At 43.7% G+C, this 18,083-nt stretch overlaps 1 protein-coding gene across 1 annotated transcript in view; it reads right to left on the bottom strand.

Annotated features, from left to right (window-relative positions):
* LGR4 (leucine rich repeat containing G protein-coupled receptor 4) overlaps positions 1–17,098 on the bottom strand; it is a 111,777-nt gene extending 94,679 nt beyond the window's left edge. The window contains exon 1 of the mRNA XM_033203959.1: positions 16,388–17,098. Coding sequence (XP_033059850.1) covers positions 16,388–16,572 — 185 coding nt within the window. The 5' untranslated portion in view covers positions 16,573–17,098. The remainder of the gene's footprint in view (positions 1–16,387) is intronic.
* Positions 17,099–18,083: the final 985 nt, after the last annotated feature.

Raw genomic sequence — 18,083 nt, 5'->3', positions numbered from 1 at the left:
TTTTTTTTTTTCCTGTAATAACCTGTAGCTTCTCACCATTTTGTTTCTCATTTCACCTTTTCCTCTTCTGATAAATTGTCAAGTATCTAAGCAAACTACAGGGATGAACAAACTTAAATATGGAACACCTGATCTTCACAAACTACCACCCACTAACTGTGGGATATTTGACCAAGTTACCTAATCCTTTTAAATCCCAGTTTGCTCAGTGACAAAATGGGGAATCCTGCCATGGACCAAGATGGTTACTGTGGAAATTCCCATGAGCACATGTAAGATGCATAATAGGCCCTGCAATTCTTCATTAAATTTCCATTTTTTAAAAAATCAGACATTCCAAATATCTGACTTTTTTCACTGTAAGCAAAATGCTTCACGTTAGGGTAATTTCTACAGCAGTCTCTGGCAGGTATTACAGTAACTGCTAGGTATCACAAAGCAAGCTAAGAATTCTTCTAAAAGCAGACATTCTCAGCTTAGAGGAGTTTAAATAACTTAAAAAAAGAAAGCAGACATTTAAACAAAATCAGTTTTTAACGGCTTTTGCTAATACTACATACCATGCTAACAATATATTGGAATTGGTGATATAAGGAATTGGTGATAACAAGCCTCACCACAGTCCAAGACACTAAAATTGAGATTTTCTTATACATTTAGCATATGACTCAGGATCTCACTCTAGTATTTACGCAAATGAAATAAAAACCTATGTTCATACAAAAACCTCTATGTGAATATTTACGGTAGCTTTATTTATAATTGCCAAAAATCTAGAAATAGGGCAAATGTCCCTCAACTGGTGAATGGAGAAACAAATTATAGTATATGTATACAATGGAACACTCCTTAGCAATGAAAATGAGTACTGGCCAGGCACAGTGGCTCACACCTGTAATCCCAGCACTTTGGGAGCCAGGGCAGGAGGATCATTTGAGGCCAGGAGTTCAAGACTAGCCTGGGAAAAACAGCAAGACCCCATCTCTGCAAAAAAATAAAAAAATTAGGCAGGCATGGTGGCACATGCCTGTAGTCCCAACTATTTGGAGGGCTGAGGTAGGAGGACTGCTTGAGCCCAGGAGTTAGAGGCTGCAGTGAGCTGTGATCATGCTACCGTGCTCCAGCCTGGACAACAAAGCAAGTCCCTATCTCAAAAAGAAAAAGAAGAAAAAGAAAAGAAAGTGAGTATTATATATTAATATATGCAACAACATGTTAGAATCTCAAATGCAGTATGGTGAGTAAAAGAGGCCAGACACAAAAGGCTACATTGTTCTATTACATTTTTATGGCATCCTAATAAAGGCAAAACTACATAAAGTGAGGAAACCAAGGTAGAAAACAGTTCAGCAGTTGTCAGAGGTTGGAGGTGAAGAGAGGAGATAACTACAGAGAGGCATGGAAATTCAGCGAGTGAAGAAATGCTCTATATATTCACAGTGACTGTGGTCATATGACTGTATACATTTTGAAACTCACAGAACTGAACACTAAAAAGGATGAATTTTAAAATTGAGGAGCTTGGGCGAGTTTTCTCTATGAATTCACAGTTTTGGTTTTTTAATTTTTTTTTTTTTTTTGAGATGGAATTTCGCTCTTTTCACCCAGGCTGGAATGCAATGGCACGATCTCAGCTCACTGCAACCTCTGCCTCCTGGGTTCAAGTGATTCTCCTGTCTCAGCCTCCGAGTAGCTAGGACTATAGGTGCCTGCCACCATGTCCGGCTAATTTTTGTATTTTTAGTAGAGATGGGGTTTCACCATGTTGGCCAGGCTGGTCTCAAACTCCTGACCTCAGGTGATCTACCCACCGCGGCCTCCCAAAGTGCTGGGACTACAGGTGTGAGCTACCATGCCAGGCCTTTAATTCATAGTTTTGAAAGTCAAGAAAGCGGTCAAAGTAAGGAAGATGGAACATCTAAGATTAAACCATTTATTTTAGAATAAAAATACGATAAACAAAAAGGGAACCACAAATAGATTCATTTATGGAGAACCATAAAACAAACTTTTAAAAATTTAACCTTAAAAGAGCCAATAAATTTAAAGGAAATCTATTATAATCAAGAACTACAAAAGGAATCACTCTTATGAGAAAACATGAAAGCCAATAATTTCTATTAGCACATCGTTATTCAGCTTATGTTCAGTAATGATACCAAGAACCATCAGAAATAACTTCTAGAAGAGATGTCTATATAAATTTAAATATTTGGCTATTATCTGAGATAAAATAATCAACGGGAGTTCACAGCCTTTTAGATAAATCATCAACTTCTGTCAAAACCAGTCTACATGTCTGAAAAACAATGAAACTAGAAATTCAGGCTGGAGTAACTTGAGGGTTGGGAAGGACCCTGATGAAATGGATGTCATTACTTCCTCTGCTACATCATAAATCTTCTTATCCTTGGATGTCACAGCAGGGGTTTTTTCCTACTTCTGGAATGCCACCTCAGCCAGGATGGTGTGAAGGGCAAATTCTTTTTTTTTTTTTTTTTGAGACAGTCTTGCTGTCACCCTGGCTAGAGTGCACTGGCGCGATCTCGGCTCACTGCAACCTCCAACTCCTGGGTTCAAGTGATTCTCCTGCCTCATCCTCCCAAATAGCTGGGATTACAGGCGCCCACCACCGCACTCACCTAATTTTTGTATTTTTAGTAGAGATGGGGTTTCACCATCTTGGCCAGGCTGGTCTTGAACTCCGGATCTCATGATCCACTCACCTCGGTCTCCCAAAGTGCTGAGATTACAGGCATGAGCCACAGTGCCTGGCTGGCAAATTCTTTTAACACAGAATAAGTGCTGAGAGGTTGAATGCAATGGCTCACTCCTGTAATCCCAGTACTTTGAGAGGCCGAGGCAGGTGGATTACCTGAGGTCAGGAGTTTGAGACCAGCGGGGCCAACATAGTGAAATCCTGTCTCTACTAAAAAAAATGAAAATCAGGCTGGGCGCTGTGGCTCAAGCCTGTAATCCCAGCACTTTGGGAGGCCGAGACGGGCGGATCACGAGGTCAGGAGATCGAGACCATCCTGGCTAACACGGTGAAACCCTGTCTCTACTAAAATACAAAAAAAAAACTAGCCGGGCGAGGTGGCGGACGCCTGTAGTCCCAGCTACTCGGGAGGCTGAGGCAGGAGAATGGCATGAACCCGGGAGGCGGAGCTTGCAGTGAGCTGAGATCCGGCCACTGCACTCCAGCCTGGGCGACAGAGCAAGACTCCGTCTCAAATAAATAAATAAATAAAAATCAGCCAAGCGTGGTGACATGTGCCTGTGGTCCCAGCTACTCGAGAGGCTGAAGCACGAGAATCACTTGAACTGGGAGGCAGAGGCTGCAGTGAGCCGAGATGGTGCCACTATGCTTAAGCCTGGGCAACAGAACAAGACTCCATTTCAAACAAAAGAATAAGAGCTGAGAAAGACAGGAATTAACTTACTCTTCAATCTCATGTTCTTGACCATCTCCTGTCAGACCTGCTGATAAGCCTCAATACTATAGATTTAGACACCACAGACGAAAGTCCTCAATGCTAGCTGAGCTGAAACCGAGCCCCCAACGAGAAGGCTAGTACTATGTGCAACAGAAACTTTTAAAGGTCATTGCAGCAGTGTTTGGCTAGCAGGACAATGATCAATTGATCTCTTTCTGTGGACTGACAAGAAGATAAACATAAAGGCAGGCAGTCAGTCTTCAAGGTCTATCCTACTGGGAATTCAAGCATCTGTGATCCCAACACACACCACATATCAAATGTGGGAGAGCAATATCCAAATGCCCTTTGGTGAAATACATGATTAGGTGGAAAACCCATTATGGAAGCAGGCCATCCTAAGTTAATTCAAATTGATATTAGAAATTGATTCATCCAAAACAAGGGATTTTCTTTCCACAGAATACAATGAGGCTCTGAAAAACACAGTTTGATTACTAACAGCAGAGCCTGTGGTTTGTGCACAGATTTGCCAACCTACCATGAAGTATGAAGCATTCTGCTGCATGCCCTCACAGCCCCAGACTCTGTGTGTGAAGGATAGGAATGAAATATTCCATATGTTTTCTTTGTCAGTGACATGGCTATTGAAAGCAAGGCCACGGTAGTCTCCCTGCTGAGGGACTGGGTCAAGCTATTCATGTGTAACCAGGCAGATGTCAAGATGGTAATGGGAAAAACATCTCAAACTTTTTTTTTTTTTTTTTTAAGAAAGAGACCCAGGGTAGAAAATGCACAACTGTATTTGAAACACTCAGCCAATCTAAATAGGTTGTGAGTGCTACTGCATATGTTAGCTACTATTCTGGTTTTATAATTCATGTTCAAATCAGGTCTGAATCAAAACTCAAAAAAGTTTTTAACCATGCTTAAGAATGTCATATAACTTTTTAAAAATATGTAATACTTTAAAGAAAGGATTTTCATTTTAAATTTACTTTTAAGATAATAAGCTTTTCTTTAGCCACAAAACCAAGCATTAATCTCAAACGTAAAAAAAAAAAAAAAACACAGGAGCATGCTGGCTCATACCTGTAATCCCAGCACTTTCGGAGGCTGAGGCAAGAGGATCGCTTGAGGCCAGGAGTTCGAGGCCAACCTGGACAGCAAAATGAGAACCTATCTCCATAAATTAAAAAAATAAAAATAAAAAACACATAGGTATCCAATAACTAGTAAAATCGTAAAAGAAATACTTTCAAAATACTTAAAAAGTTCTTTTGTAATCTGCATATTTCTAGAACAAAGTGATGTGAAAAATAAGAATGCAGCCAAATTGTCCATGATAAGTAAATCTTACCCATCTTCTACATCAAGCTTGTCCAACCCACAGCCCACAGGCCACATGCAGCCTAGGACGGCTTTGAATGCAGCACAACACAAATTCATAAACTTTCTAAAAACATTATGAGATTTTTCTGCACTTTTTTTTTTTTTTTTTTTTAGCTCATCAACTATTGTTACTGTTAGTATATTTTATGTGTGGCCAAAGACAATTCTTCTTCCAATGTGGCCCAGGGAAGCCAAAAGATTGGACACCCCTGCTCCTTACGTCCACATGGAAAGAAAGAAAGTGATCTGAAAAACTACAGTGGGCTCTCATTGGCATGAAGGCTCCCAAAGACTGAGTTGGGACTTCTTTTTTTTTTTTGAGATAGAATCTCACTCTGTCATCCAGACTGGATCTTGGCTCACTACAACCTCTGCCTCCTGGATTCAAGCAATTCTCCTGCCTCAGTCTCCCAAGTAGCTGGGACTACAGGTGCCTGTTGCCATGTCAAGTTAATTTCTTTTTTGTATTTTTAGTAGAGACAGGATTTCACCACATTGGCCTGGCTGGTCTTGAACGCCTGACCTCAGGTAATCTACCCGCCTTGGCCTCCCAAAGTGCTGGGATTACAGGCGTGAACCACCACCCCCAGCCACTAAGTTAGGATATTTAATGAAAGTCCTCAGTGTCACAAAGTCTGGAAGTAGAAAGTCAGTATCTACAGATCACACTGACACTGTCTTTAAAGGATGGGCTATCACACACCCATTTGCTCTGAAGAGAAACCCTACATTCGCCTGTTAGGACAGCACTTTCTACTTGACCAGCCATCTCAGGAAGGCAGCAACAAGTCACAGAGACCCAGGCAAAAAATGTAAGATTTCCCTTGAGTTCCCTCCTCCAGATAAACCGTACCTCTCCTCCATAAGGCTTTCTTGTTAGAGGGAAGTAGCACCATCTACAAGAAGGTATCTTTATAAAATCAGATGTACTACTGTTTCTCTACCAGGGTTTTTATGGATTTTTGCACGAAAAATCTACCAGATGAGTAGCCTTTTCCCATTAGCACAGTGGCTCACCTGTGAAGTCTATGGGCTTTGAACCTGATATATATTCAAAGAACCAAAGAAACAGGGTTAGAATTTTAAGTCATTGTTGTAACACACACACAACGGCTTAGTCACGCCCACAAGAAATGACAACAAATTGAGTTCTCACTCGGTGTCACTCAAAAAAGTCATGCTGCGGCTGGGAGCAGTGGCTCATGCCTGTAATCCCAGCACTCTGGGAGGCCGAGGTGGGCGGATCACGAGGTCAGGAGATTGAGACCATCCTGGCTAACACGGTGAAACCCCGTCTCTACTAAAAATACAAAAAAATTAGCCGGGCGTGGTGGTGGGCGCCTGTAGTCCCAGCTACTCGGGAGACTGAGGCAGGAGAACGTTGTAAACCCGGGAGGTGGAGCTTACAGTGAGCCAAGATGGCGCCACTGCACTCCAGCCCGGGCAACTGAGCAAGACTCTGTCTCAAAAAAAAAAAAAAAAGTCATGCTGAAGCGTTTCCTTGGTGCAACCCTAAGGATAATGTAAGCTCCCTCTTCTTGCACAAGGAAAATGCTAAGTCCAAAGTGGTTAAGTGACTTGTCCAAGCTCTACAATGCCTTTCTGAACTCAGAGGTCTTCATGTCCTGTGTCAGACTCTTCAAAAAAAAAAAAAAAAGGAAAAAAACAAACCGTTTTTGAAAATCTATTCATAAAAATACGCCTATAAAAGAAGTCTGAGGGCCTGGCACAGTGGCTCATACCTGTAATCCCAGCATTTTGGGAGGCCAAGGCAGTCAGATCCCTTGAGGCCAGGAGTTGGCCTGGGCAACACAGTGAGACCCTGTCTCTAAAAAAGAAAAAAAAATACAAAACTTAGCCAGGCATGGTGGCGCTCACCTGTAGTCCCAGCTACTTTGGAGACTGAGGTACGAGGATGCCCCTCGCCTGGGAGGTCAAGGCTGCAATGAGCCGTGATTGCGCCACTGCACTTCAGCCTGGGTGACACAGTAAGATCCTGTCTCAAAAATAAAAAGACTGGGGAGTTGACAGTAACTTAAAAAGCTAGATGACATGACCATGGACTCAAAATGAACTTGGAGAATGGAAGGCCAGCCAGAAAATTTTTCCTTGTAGAAAAACATTAAGATGTTTAAAAATTAATCAAATGAAATAAATAGCAGAAATAGCAGAGAAGGGATGAAAACCGAGATTATGATAAACTGCTAAATATCAGTTAATAAACCCATAATGTATAATATTTAAAACATTATACTTGGCTGGGCGCGGTGGCTCACACCTGTAATCCCAGCACTTTGGGAGGCTGAGGCGGGTGGATCACCTGAGCTCAGGAGTTCGAGAGCAGCCTGGCCAACATAGTGAAACCCCGTCTCTACTAAAAATACAAAAATCAGTCGAGTGTGGTAGCCGGTGCCTGTAATCCCAGCTACTTGGGAGGCTGAGGCTAGAGAATCACTTAAACCCAGGAGGCGGAGGTTGCAGTGAACTGAGATCGTGCCACTGCACTCCAGCCTGGGCAACAAGAATGAAACTCCACCTCAAAACAAAACAAAACAAAACAAAAAAACAGGACAGAAAGATATTTGAAATGTATTAAATTCATTTAATATTCCCTTCTCATGAACTCAGATTAAATTATGTAAGAATTCTGTGTACACTTCAACTTGTGTGAGAGAAGGAGATCCTGAAGGGCAACTAAAGAGCAATTATCACATTTAAAATATGCAAAGACTGGATTAATTTAGTATCTAAAACAGAAGGCTGAAGAGCACATGAACAGTTTCCACGAACTGAAATCTGAAGGTCCACAGTTAACATATCTGCTTTCTCTCCCCTACTACAGAAAAGAGTTGATAGGCTAGTCTAAGAGTTCCTGTTAAGTTACTCAAGAGTGTTCTCTCATTCTCTAGAGAATTATTCTGCAAAAATGCAGCTCTCTGAGATGGTCTGCACACAGAAGAAGGCTGATAATCTAGAATGGAGTGGCAACCATGAGTTTCCTCCCTCCTGAAAATATCTGGTCTGCCAAGCCCTTCGTATACGACCCTTATGGTTTCTTCAAGGGCTTCTAAGCATAAAGCTGATCCCTTACGGAAATGGGAAAAACCAGGAAGTTGGCCATGGTATAGCCCACGCCTTACTCCCTAGAGTTTCAGAGAAGAAATCGCCAGTTTGCAAACACACCTCCCATTCAGCAACTTCAAAACCAGACACTTGAAGAGTGAGAATTATAAAAGTCATCTCCCCTCACATGAAAACAGCTCTAATAAAGCTCTTTAGGGGAGTTTTGATGTCACCACTTGTACTAAATGACTCTGCTGTTTACACTAAGAGCTACACAAGGAACCTCAAAGCCTGAGGGGAGTGGAGAAGTGCGACCTGAAGCAATCCCAGGCACATTCCTTAGCTATGCCTATTACAGCTCCAAGGTAAGGAGCTATCTCCCTGCCAAATTTATGTCACTCTTCTTACGAAGAAAAATTTCCCCAAATAGAACTTTAAAAATATAAGGGGATAGAGAGAATCTAACTTGTTGTTTTTTCTGGATATCGGGTTCTACATCCCGATTCAAATACCAAAAATACTTTGCTGCCAGGGTACAATGAGATTTTCACTCTTTCAAGGGTCAATTTTGCTTTTAAAACTTTGAAAAAAAAAAACCAACTACATTCTCTTAGTGTAAATCTAGAAAATACAACCAGCTAAAGGGGTTTACATGGCCTTTTAAAAAGGCTTATCTTGAGTCAGAATACTTAATTACAAATTAAATACAAAGAATAAAGAACCACTAAATGGCTTGTAACATATTAAATATGCTTCCTCTGCACATTTTCTCACTAGCACAAACAGCAGGCCAGCCTGAGATCTAAACGTATACCCAATCTTGGCCCAGCTGCCTCCCAAAATATCTATGGTTTACATTTCCTTACAAGGATATGCTTATATACTTATGAACCAACATGTTGCCACAGGAGGGTGGTTCAATGCCTTACCCATAAGATCTTTCATGACAGAAAGCTAAGAAGTATATATTTTTTAAATATTAATTTCTGGGACCTGGAAGGGTATTACTGAACCTCGGTCACTTGCATCTAAAATAAGAGATGCATAATGCCAAATCTTGTGGTTGGGGTAAGACCAGGCTAGTGAGCTTTTTTGACAATTAAAATATGTAATGGTATAAAAAACACATTTTAGAGATTAAAATCAACCAACCCAATTATTCAGAGTTTTAATTGCCTAGACACGACACAGAATATTTTAGTATGCTTTAAAAATCTTGCTAAAAATAGCTCAGCCATACACAAAGTTTAATAACAAATATTTGTCTATGTGTGAGTGAACTAAGAGTATACTACCACACAATTACATCTTGCAATTTAAAAGAGGTGTTTGAATACTAACTTGTTAGTCTTTGGAAAATTGAGAAGTTATTAACTGTACATGAGCTAAAAATCACGATCTGTCTCATGCTAAGACTGATTTCTAAACTCAATTTTTAACTCACCCAATTTTAGACAATAGAGTTGACACCTAGCATACAGTGTGACCATCAGGTGCTGAAAGGTACAAAAGAAATGTCAAGAGAGGCAGACAAATTAGCCATTGTGTAAGAGTACTGATTTGCTAAATGTCCTAGTTTTTTTTTTTTTTCCACTGACAGGATTTACAATTATAGCATTTTATCATCTTCAATCAAGCTTTTAAAAAACCACACTTCACCGAACAAAGTTGGGGAAAAAAAGAAAAAAGTCATCCATATTCTTTTATATATAGGAAAACAAGCTTTAACGTGGCCAACAACTTGAAGGCCACACAGGACGGTTAAATAGCAAGCTGGGTAACATATTTCTCACTCCAAAACCTTGAGATCAAGTTTAAAACATTAAAAGAGCAAAGCTGTCTTATAAAGAATACTCTAAGTTACATTACTTTTATTTTTCAGTGTTAAACGCACATTTTGCAGGGTTTTAACTTTTAACCCAAGTACACCAACAAATACTGTACTTTTATAGATATTTATCATTTTTTAATAGAGAAAAGGTGGGAGACAGTCTTAAAATTATTTCCATGAATTACTAAACGATTCTTACAACTTTACTTAATATTCTACTCAGATTCACAGAAATTCAAAGCAAAGAGAGAGGCATTAGCCATCATCTAGTCAAATGTCCATTATTTATTGATTAGAAGAATGAGAATAAAAGGCACCATCAAGGAAACCAGAAACCAAACTCCAAACCTGCAGGCTGCCAGTACTTTCCATTATTATAAAGATGACTAAAATAAGAAGCTGACAGATAGACTTGACAGAGACAGAGGCCAAGAATATGCCTAAACTTGCCTGGATTCACCTACTAATACAGAACTTTGATCTTTCCTAAGAGATTAAGTTGTCAAATGTTACCTTACAATCCTAATGTTAAGAGCCAAGGGCCTGGACATTAAAAATCACTTATGATACCATAACCAGCACAGCATTTAGTTTGACTGGAAATTATAAAACATTATTGGTTACTGTAAGCCTTAAGGACCCCTAAGTGAGGGAATTCCTGGTTCATGTCTCTCTTTTTTTTTCTTGAGAGGAGTCTCGCTCTGTTGCCCAGGCTGGAGTGCAGTGGCACAATCTCGGTTCACTGCAACCTCTGCCTCCTGGGTTCAAGAGATTCTCCTGCCTCGGCCTCCCAAGTACTGGGACCACAGGCGTGCACCACCATGCCTAGCTAATTTTTTTAATTTTAAGTAGAGATGGGGTTTCACCATGTTGGCCAGGCTGGTCTTGAACTCCTGACTTCAAGGGATCTACACACTTTGGCCTCCCAAAGTGTTGGGATTACAGGCGTGAGCCACCACGTCTGGCCTCAAGTCTTAAGAATTGCTCAGGTCATATCCAGCACACTTTTGCCTGTGAGGCATGAGTTCCCCATTCAGTGGAAATGTTTCAGGTGAACTGGACAACTGGAGGAGTCTCCTGGATAGGTGAGACAGTCTACAATTTAGACACCTATACTTCACTTAAGACAATACAGAGGACCCAAAGAATGTATAAACATCAAATTAAGGCCAGGCATGATGGCTCATACCTGTAATCCCAGCACTTTGGGAGGCCGAGGCAGGTGGATCACAAGGTCAGGAATTCAAGACCAGCCTGGTCAAGATGGTAAAACCCCGACTCTACTAAAGACACAAAAAAATTAGCCAGGTGCGGTGGCAGGTGCCTGTAATCCCAGCTACTTGGGAGGCTGAGGCAGAGAATTGCTTGAATCTGGGAGGCAGAGGTTTCAGTGAGCCGAGGTCGTGCCACTGCACTCCAGCCTGGTCAACAGAGCAAGAGTCCATCTCAAAAAATTAATTAATTAATTAATTTAATTAAATAGAGAACAACAACAAAAAACTTTTGGCAGTAAGAGTTGTTGACTTGTTTTACAGATGAGGAAAATAAGGTCCTGAAGGGTTAAGCATGTGATTATTCAAGGTCACTCCTGTGAATTACTGACAGATCTGGAACCCAGCTCTCCCTATGCCTGGCAGAATATTTTTTCCTCGCTTATATTTAAAGAGAATCCATGGTTCACTAGTTCAGAAAATAAAGGACCTATACTTAAAGATATTCATACATGGTTCTTTTGTTTGTTTGTTTGTTTGTTTTGAGACGGAGTCTCGCTCTGTCGCCCAGGCTGGAGTGTGGTGGCCGGATCTCGGCTCACTGTAAGCTCCGCCTCCCGGGTTCACGCCATTCTCCTGCCTCAGCCTCACGAGTAGCTGGGACTACAGGTGCCGGCCACCTCGCCCGGCTAGTTTTTTGTATTTTTTAGTAGAGACAGGGTTTCACCGTGTTAGCCAGGATGGTCTCGATCTCCTGACCTCGTGATCCGCCCGTCTCGGCCTCCCAAAGTGCTGGGATTACAGGCTTGAGCCACCGCGCCCGGCCACATCGTTCTTGTTTTGAACAAAGTTCACTTGTATATAAAACTAACGCATCTCTAGAAAGACACACAACACAAACTAAGCCAACAATTGATTTCTGTAATTCAGAAATCAAAAGATGACAAAACTCTACCATCAATAAATACAAACATGTAGCCACTGCTTACTAACCTGACCTGCCAGAGAATATACAGTAGATATCAGAAAATATGTAAAAAAAATACTTTCAAATGGTATTAGTAAAAGAAGAAAGTGCTTGGAGTAGTGAAAAAAAATACACTTTAGGGAAGAATCTGAGATGATCTTTCCAAAAGGAGATTCTTTAAAAACACTTTAAAGCCCTTCAGGTAACTCAATTCTATATAAAAAGCTGGACAACCTGCTCATGTACAGGATACATACACTGTGAAGGTTTGAGAGATTATGACTAAGTATATGGAAGTGAAGATGTTGAGTAACTTTTTGTACAGTATCCAAATTACTGAAACTGAGTGATTTTCTTTTCCAAGTGTTAAGCCTACCCACAGGAAACAACCAAGGCTATTCTACCCTAGCAAAGTGCCTTAGCTAGTCATGCATTCTGCAACAAGTCTCCATGGCAAATTTCCTAACACACACTTCTAAACACAAAGAACTCCTCCAAGTAATAAACAGGTTGGTGTGAGTTCAACTAAAAGTATATTCTATTCCTGGGATACTTTTATGAGAGGATCATAACCTTATTGTCACCTTGGCATCCTAAAATTGCATAAAAAATATAAAGTTAAAAAACTTCTGGAAGTAAGCAGCAGCCTTAGAGGTGATCAAGTGAATCCAATTGCTTCACTTTTCAGATGAGGAAATTGTCAGTGAATTGCTTCATTTTTCAGATGAGGAAATTGTCACAAAAAAAAAAAAAAGAAAAAAAAGTGAATGACTTGCCCAAGGCCATACAATTACTCAGTGGCATAGTAAGGCTGTGATCAAGTACTCAGGTCCACCACTTTCTTCACAAAGTCACAGAAATAGCCTTGCTAATCTTAAAACTATATGCCAAACATAATCTAGGACGTGCAAATTTGTGCTCAAGGTCTACATTTCTCAAACACCATAGCAATAACACACAAATGAGAGGACTCACATACACATTCCCCTCCCCATGACTTCATCTCTTTCTCCCAATCTTGGAATGTAGGTGATTGAATTATTACCACAAATACAGTAATAACCTTGAATCCTTCTGATTAAACTTTGGAATTTTAATATTAGATTACAGCCTTGAACACTCCTCAGGGTGAATTGTGACAGGTCAGTGCATTGTGACACAAGATTGAACACTGTCGTTCAAAAACATAAATAGTCACTACAGGTGCAGCAAATGGTGTGAACACAGGAATCCCATTCACAGTACTGAGGATTACATCTGACGCTGTCCCCAGACTCCGGTAAAGCAGCTTTCACCAGGAAATAGACACTGTTAGACTGAACAAGTTTCAACGAGCCTCAAGGAGAAGAAGCAGGTATTCTCTCTCTGGGACCTTCTCAAATCTGGACAAAAGGCTAAGTGCTGAGAATGTTGAATCTGAAAATCCCCTGTAGGAATGGTGTCTGAATTCCATGCCATGGTTCTGCTCCTCAGTGTGGCCTTGCATCCTTATTTATTCACTCCAGCATTTTTAAGTGCCTCCTATATACCAGGCTCTGGGGACCCCAAGTTGAGTAAAATAAAATCACTGCTCTGTCAGTCCCAGGATCTCTAAAGTGGAATGCACCCTCCACCCCTGTCCCCAGGGGAGGTGAAAGCACTACTCCAGGACAAGCCATTGAGCAATGAGAAGAAAATGAAGAACTTTGATTAGTAATTATAGTCTCATCTCTTTAACTTCTACTTTCATGATTGTAATTTTCTGTATAACTACAGAGGTTTTTGGTTCACATGCTCCAGCAATTAAGAATAGGTGAACAAACGCTTAGAGACCACGGAACTAGTCTCCTGATGTGTAACTGTAGCTAAGTAAAGCTGCGATGGGAGAACAGACTGGAAGTACCTGGAAAAAGACCCTAGGTGATCACAACATGTCCCATATACGATCGACTGGAGTGTGCAGACCTGCAGCACTGGCCTCGCTTCATACATGGCTTTTGAGAATCACTGAATGAGCTAGTTTCCCCAAGAGTAAAATGCAAATATGCTGCTCTTGAAAACGCTTTTAGAGAGGGTGGTTATATATATTTTTGAGGGTGAAATGAGTAGTAGGGAGAAATGAGGAGTCACCAGAATGTATGATCACTCTACCTATAGGTTACAAATCTAAGAAAATAAAACACATTTGCACACCACCAAAGCTCAGAAAGTGCTAAGATAATGCTAGTTTAGGCACTCCAATTTAGACTGTTACCAATTTTTTTGTTTCCTAAGCCATGAACACTAACTTATCCTAAGGCCCAAAGTTGAAGATACAGCATTTCAGTACCTCCACTGAGTTCTACCAGAAGATGCTTGGGAGAGGAGCATGCTCCCATAAAAATGTGATTATTTCTTTGTGGTTTTAGATACTAATGTAAAACAGCCCTTTTCCTTATAGGACAAGTCGACTCACTAAAATGTAAGGAATCTGCTAAACAAGGTCTTTACAACTAGTCAAAATAGTAAAATCGTGCTTTTCTATTCTATGCAGAGCCTTGCAAGAGGTTCAGGTAGAGGGACCTTTCTTTCTGCACAAAATCCCTAAATGTTTCTAGAGAACTTGGGGAAAAATTAGCCCCATTTCCTCTCCACAGGTCTTCTTTCTCTTGATTCAATCCATTCCTGCTCAAACTTCCCCGCTTAATGTAACTTTATGAACAAAATGCTCTTCACTGCAAAGTTAACGTTTGTTTTTTAATATGTTAAACTTCACTATACTGGAAAAAAAAAAAAAAAAGACCTCAAATACGTAACTAAAACTAACCTGAGACAGGAAAAACAACAAATGGGGAGGTGAAGGCTGAAGCTGAAAGAATGAAACAGGTTCCAAGACAACAGGCCTCGATGCTCACTAAAAGTCCATCCTGAGAAGGCAAGGGGAACACCTTGGCCACCACCGACCTGGAAACACAGCAATGCTCCTGCCTGCATAAAGATTTCTTTTTTTTTTTTTTTTTTTTTTTTTTTTTTTTTTTTTTTGAGGCGGAGTCTCGCTCTGTCGCCCGGACTGGAGTGCAGTGGCCGGATCTCAGCTCACTGCAAGCTCCGTCTCCCAGGTTTACGCCATTCTCCTGCCTCAGCCTCCCGAGTAGCTGGGACTACAGGCGCCCGCCACCTCGCCCGGCTAGTTTTTGTATTTTTAGTAGAGACGGGGTTTCACCGTGTTCGCCAGGATGGTCTCGATCTCCTGACCTCGTGATCCGCCCGTCTCGGCCTCCCAAAGTGCTGGGATTACAGGCTTGAGCCACCGCGCCCGGCCTGCATAAAGATTTCTTCACAGGGTCCTTTAAAACTTTCTGTTTCTAAGAGGTCCCTTCCACAATAGGTAAAAGGAAATTCCGTCTCTCCTCGGGCCCCTCAGGATCCCTTCCTCTCTCACACGTGTCTTTGACTGCTCCTGATTTAAGCATTCAGCTGGCCACGCAACATAAGAAACAGTAGGAACACGCAAGCCCTGCCCTCAGTCACCCTCTTCCTCCTCTATCCGTGGCCTTTGCCACCACCTCACAACCTAGTTCGGATTCCTCTTCTTTCCTCAAGAGAACATCTAAAGCTCTCAAGTCCCCGTTTGAACAGGGAGATTCTGGAAGTCTGAAACATTTGAGTGTCTCGATCTCAGGCAGCTCAAAAGAAAAGATCTGTTGGCTGCGTGAAGGTGCATTAGAAACCGGCTGCTACCTTGCCGCCTGAGTTGAGCATATGCTCCGGGACTTGCTTCTCTTCCAACATCCTGCACCTCAGGTCAGCATTCCTCCTTTAAAAGACCTTGTTGGGTAACATCATGTCCACCAAGAGAACCCTGTAATTCTCCCTTGTTTTCTCGGACTCCCCTGCGTGCTGCAGAAGCCTGGGCGTTAGTGGGGTAGTCCCGAGTGGAACTGGGGGGAAGTAGGTGCCAGGACGCACTACCTGGATGGGGCCAAACTGGAAGGAGATTCGCCCTGACTGAGGTACAGGTGTTTCTTCTCCCCACATGCTGGAACCCAGGAGGCTTCAGGTGCTTCCCCAAGAGACGTGCCTCAGTCTGCAGACTGAGGCCAAGTTCTCGGCGCCCTCAGCCCCGCCAGTGGCGGAACTCCTGCTAGCTGAGCCAGGGCCCGCAAGAGAAGGAAAGGTCGCGTGGACAGGCTGCCTGGGACAAGCGTGTTTAGATTCCTTCCTCCTCCTTGGCCCCAGATGCACTTGTGAGTTGGGGGTGTGCGCGGTGGGGTGGGAGGGTGCTTGTGCCCAAAAAGTCTGGGAACGAAAGCTACTGCTGGCTCGAACACGGACTGGCAAAGTGCGGAAAGCCCGTGGCGCAGGAGTGGGTTCCAGTCAGCCCGCACGCAGGTGACCGGCGGACCCCCTTCTCAGGCCCGGGGAGCGGCGGGGCGGGGTGGGGTGGGACTGACCCCTAGCTCCGCCCCGCGGCGCCCCTCGCTGGGCCCCCTCCCCCCCCCACCGCGTCCCCGCCGCCCGCACTCACAGAGCTTGGGTGAAGGCGCTGAGCCCCTCGGGCACGGCCGTCAGCCCCTTCCCGGAGCAGTCCACCCGACGGTCGCCGTCGCAGCTGCAGGGCGCCGCGCAGAGAGGCGGCGCCGCGCCGCTGGGCCCGGCCGAGCCGAGCAGCCCCAGGGCGAGGAAGCAGAGCAGCCCCAGCGGGCCCGGCATTGCTGCGGCCGCCTCCCGCGCCGGCCTCTCCCGCGGCGCCGCTTGCTCCGCTGCCCTCCGACGCCCCCCTCCGCCCCTGGGCAGCCGGCCTGCGGGCTGGGGCGGGGGTCTCTTCCTCGGCGGTCCGCGCGGGCTCGGCCCCTTCAGCAGTCCGCCGCAGCGGCGCAGGGACGCGGCGCTCCGGAGTTTCGCCCTTCCCGCTGCTCCATGGACGCGCAGAGGCAGCCCCGCTCCTCCGGCGGCTCAGGCCAGCAGGGCCGGCCCGGCGCAGCGGCGGGGGCCGCACTCTGCCATCGCACCCGCCTCCCTGTCCCTGGCCTCCCAATGCAACGGCTCTTCAAGGTTGCAGAGCGCAGCCTTCAGCCATGCCGGCCACTCGCCCCAGCCCCCGCCGCGGCTCTCGCACAAACACCCAGACTCTGGCTCGCTCTCTCCCCGCCGCGGATCAATCTCTTCCCGTCCTTTTCCCTTCTAGGGTTGCACGCTCTGGTTCCCAAGCCCCCGGCCGCTGGCTTATGCAAATCACTTAGGTACATGCAAAACTACCCCTTCTCCCGGAGCGCCATTGGCCCGGGGAGGTCTCGAGCTCATTACTATGCAGAGAAGAGAGCCGCCATTGGCCAAGAGTAGGACCAGAGGGGCGTGTTTCTCGGGTGTGAGTGACAAGGTGGTGGTGGTTGTGGTGGTGGTAGTGGTGGTGGTGGTGGTTCAAGGCAAAATCCCTGACTTGGCTGGATTTGTGTGGCAGGTTGTGGATTGAAGGTAGAAGGATAGGCGGACAAGGGGTCTAGTTTTTCCCTCCCCCAGCCATCTTTTTCTTCCCTCCGCAGAAATTGGATCTCCTAAATTGGATGACCTGGAAAGTAGAACTTCCCTCCAGCGTTCAGTTAAGTTTCAAATGACTCTCCGCTGTTCCAAAGGGCGAGGACGTCTGGAGCTCTGCAAACGGAAAAAAGATTTTGAAGAAGAGGAAAAAAGTTTCCCTCGATGTGACACACATCTTTGGATTTTAGCTATACACTAAGCTAAAAGTATACCCTCTCCAGTGCGTCACTTCACCTGGGATCTTTACACCTATCTTGATATGCATTTGGTAGCTAAGTCTTAGCAATTCATTCTCCCCAGTCCTCTCTCTGTATGTGGTGTTTTTGGTGACTGCAAATCAGACTCCTTTCGCACACACTTTAAAATCCTGAAACACAGGAATGTTGTAAAGGTCAGAGAAAATGATGTTTCTGAACACTGGACAATTTCCAAAACATCTGAGTGGGAGGTGACTACGGCTGAGAAGCCAGCAGCAACATTGGTGTTAGGTAATTATCAGCATTCCCTCCTCTGCTGGATTTTGAGTCCCTGTGGCCTAATAGACCCCACAGAATCTGTGGACCCCACATTATCTGTACCAACTACTGCTTTAGGGGTACTTCCTTTCTTGCTCTCTGCTGTGGCGTTAAGTTGTTTTACTCTATAATGGAGACATTTTTAATGAATACATTAAAACAAGCAGGATT

This window comes from Trachypithecus francoisi, unplaced genomic scaffold (assembly GCF_009764315.1).
Source record: "Trachypithecus francoisi isolate TF-2019V2 unplaced genomic scaffold, Tfra_2.0 Lachesis_group8, whole genome shotgun sequence".
NCBI lineage: Eukaryota > Metazoa > Chordata > Mammalia > Primates > Cercopithecidae > Trachypithecus > Trachypithecus francoisi.
Note: the sequence above shows the minus strand (reverse complement) of the source record. Positions and strands in the feature narration are given on the sequence as shown.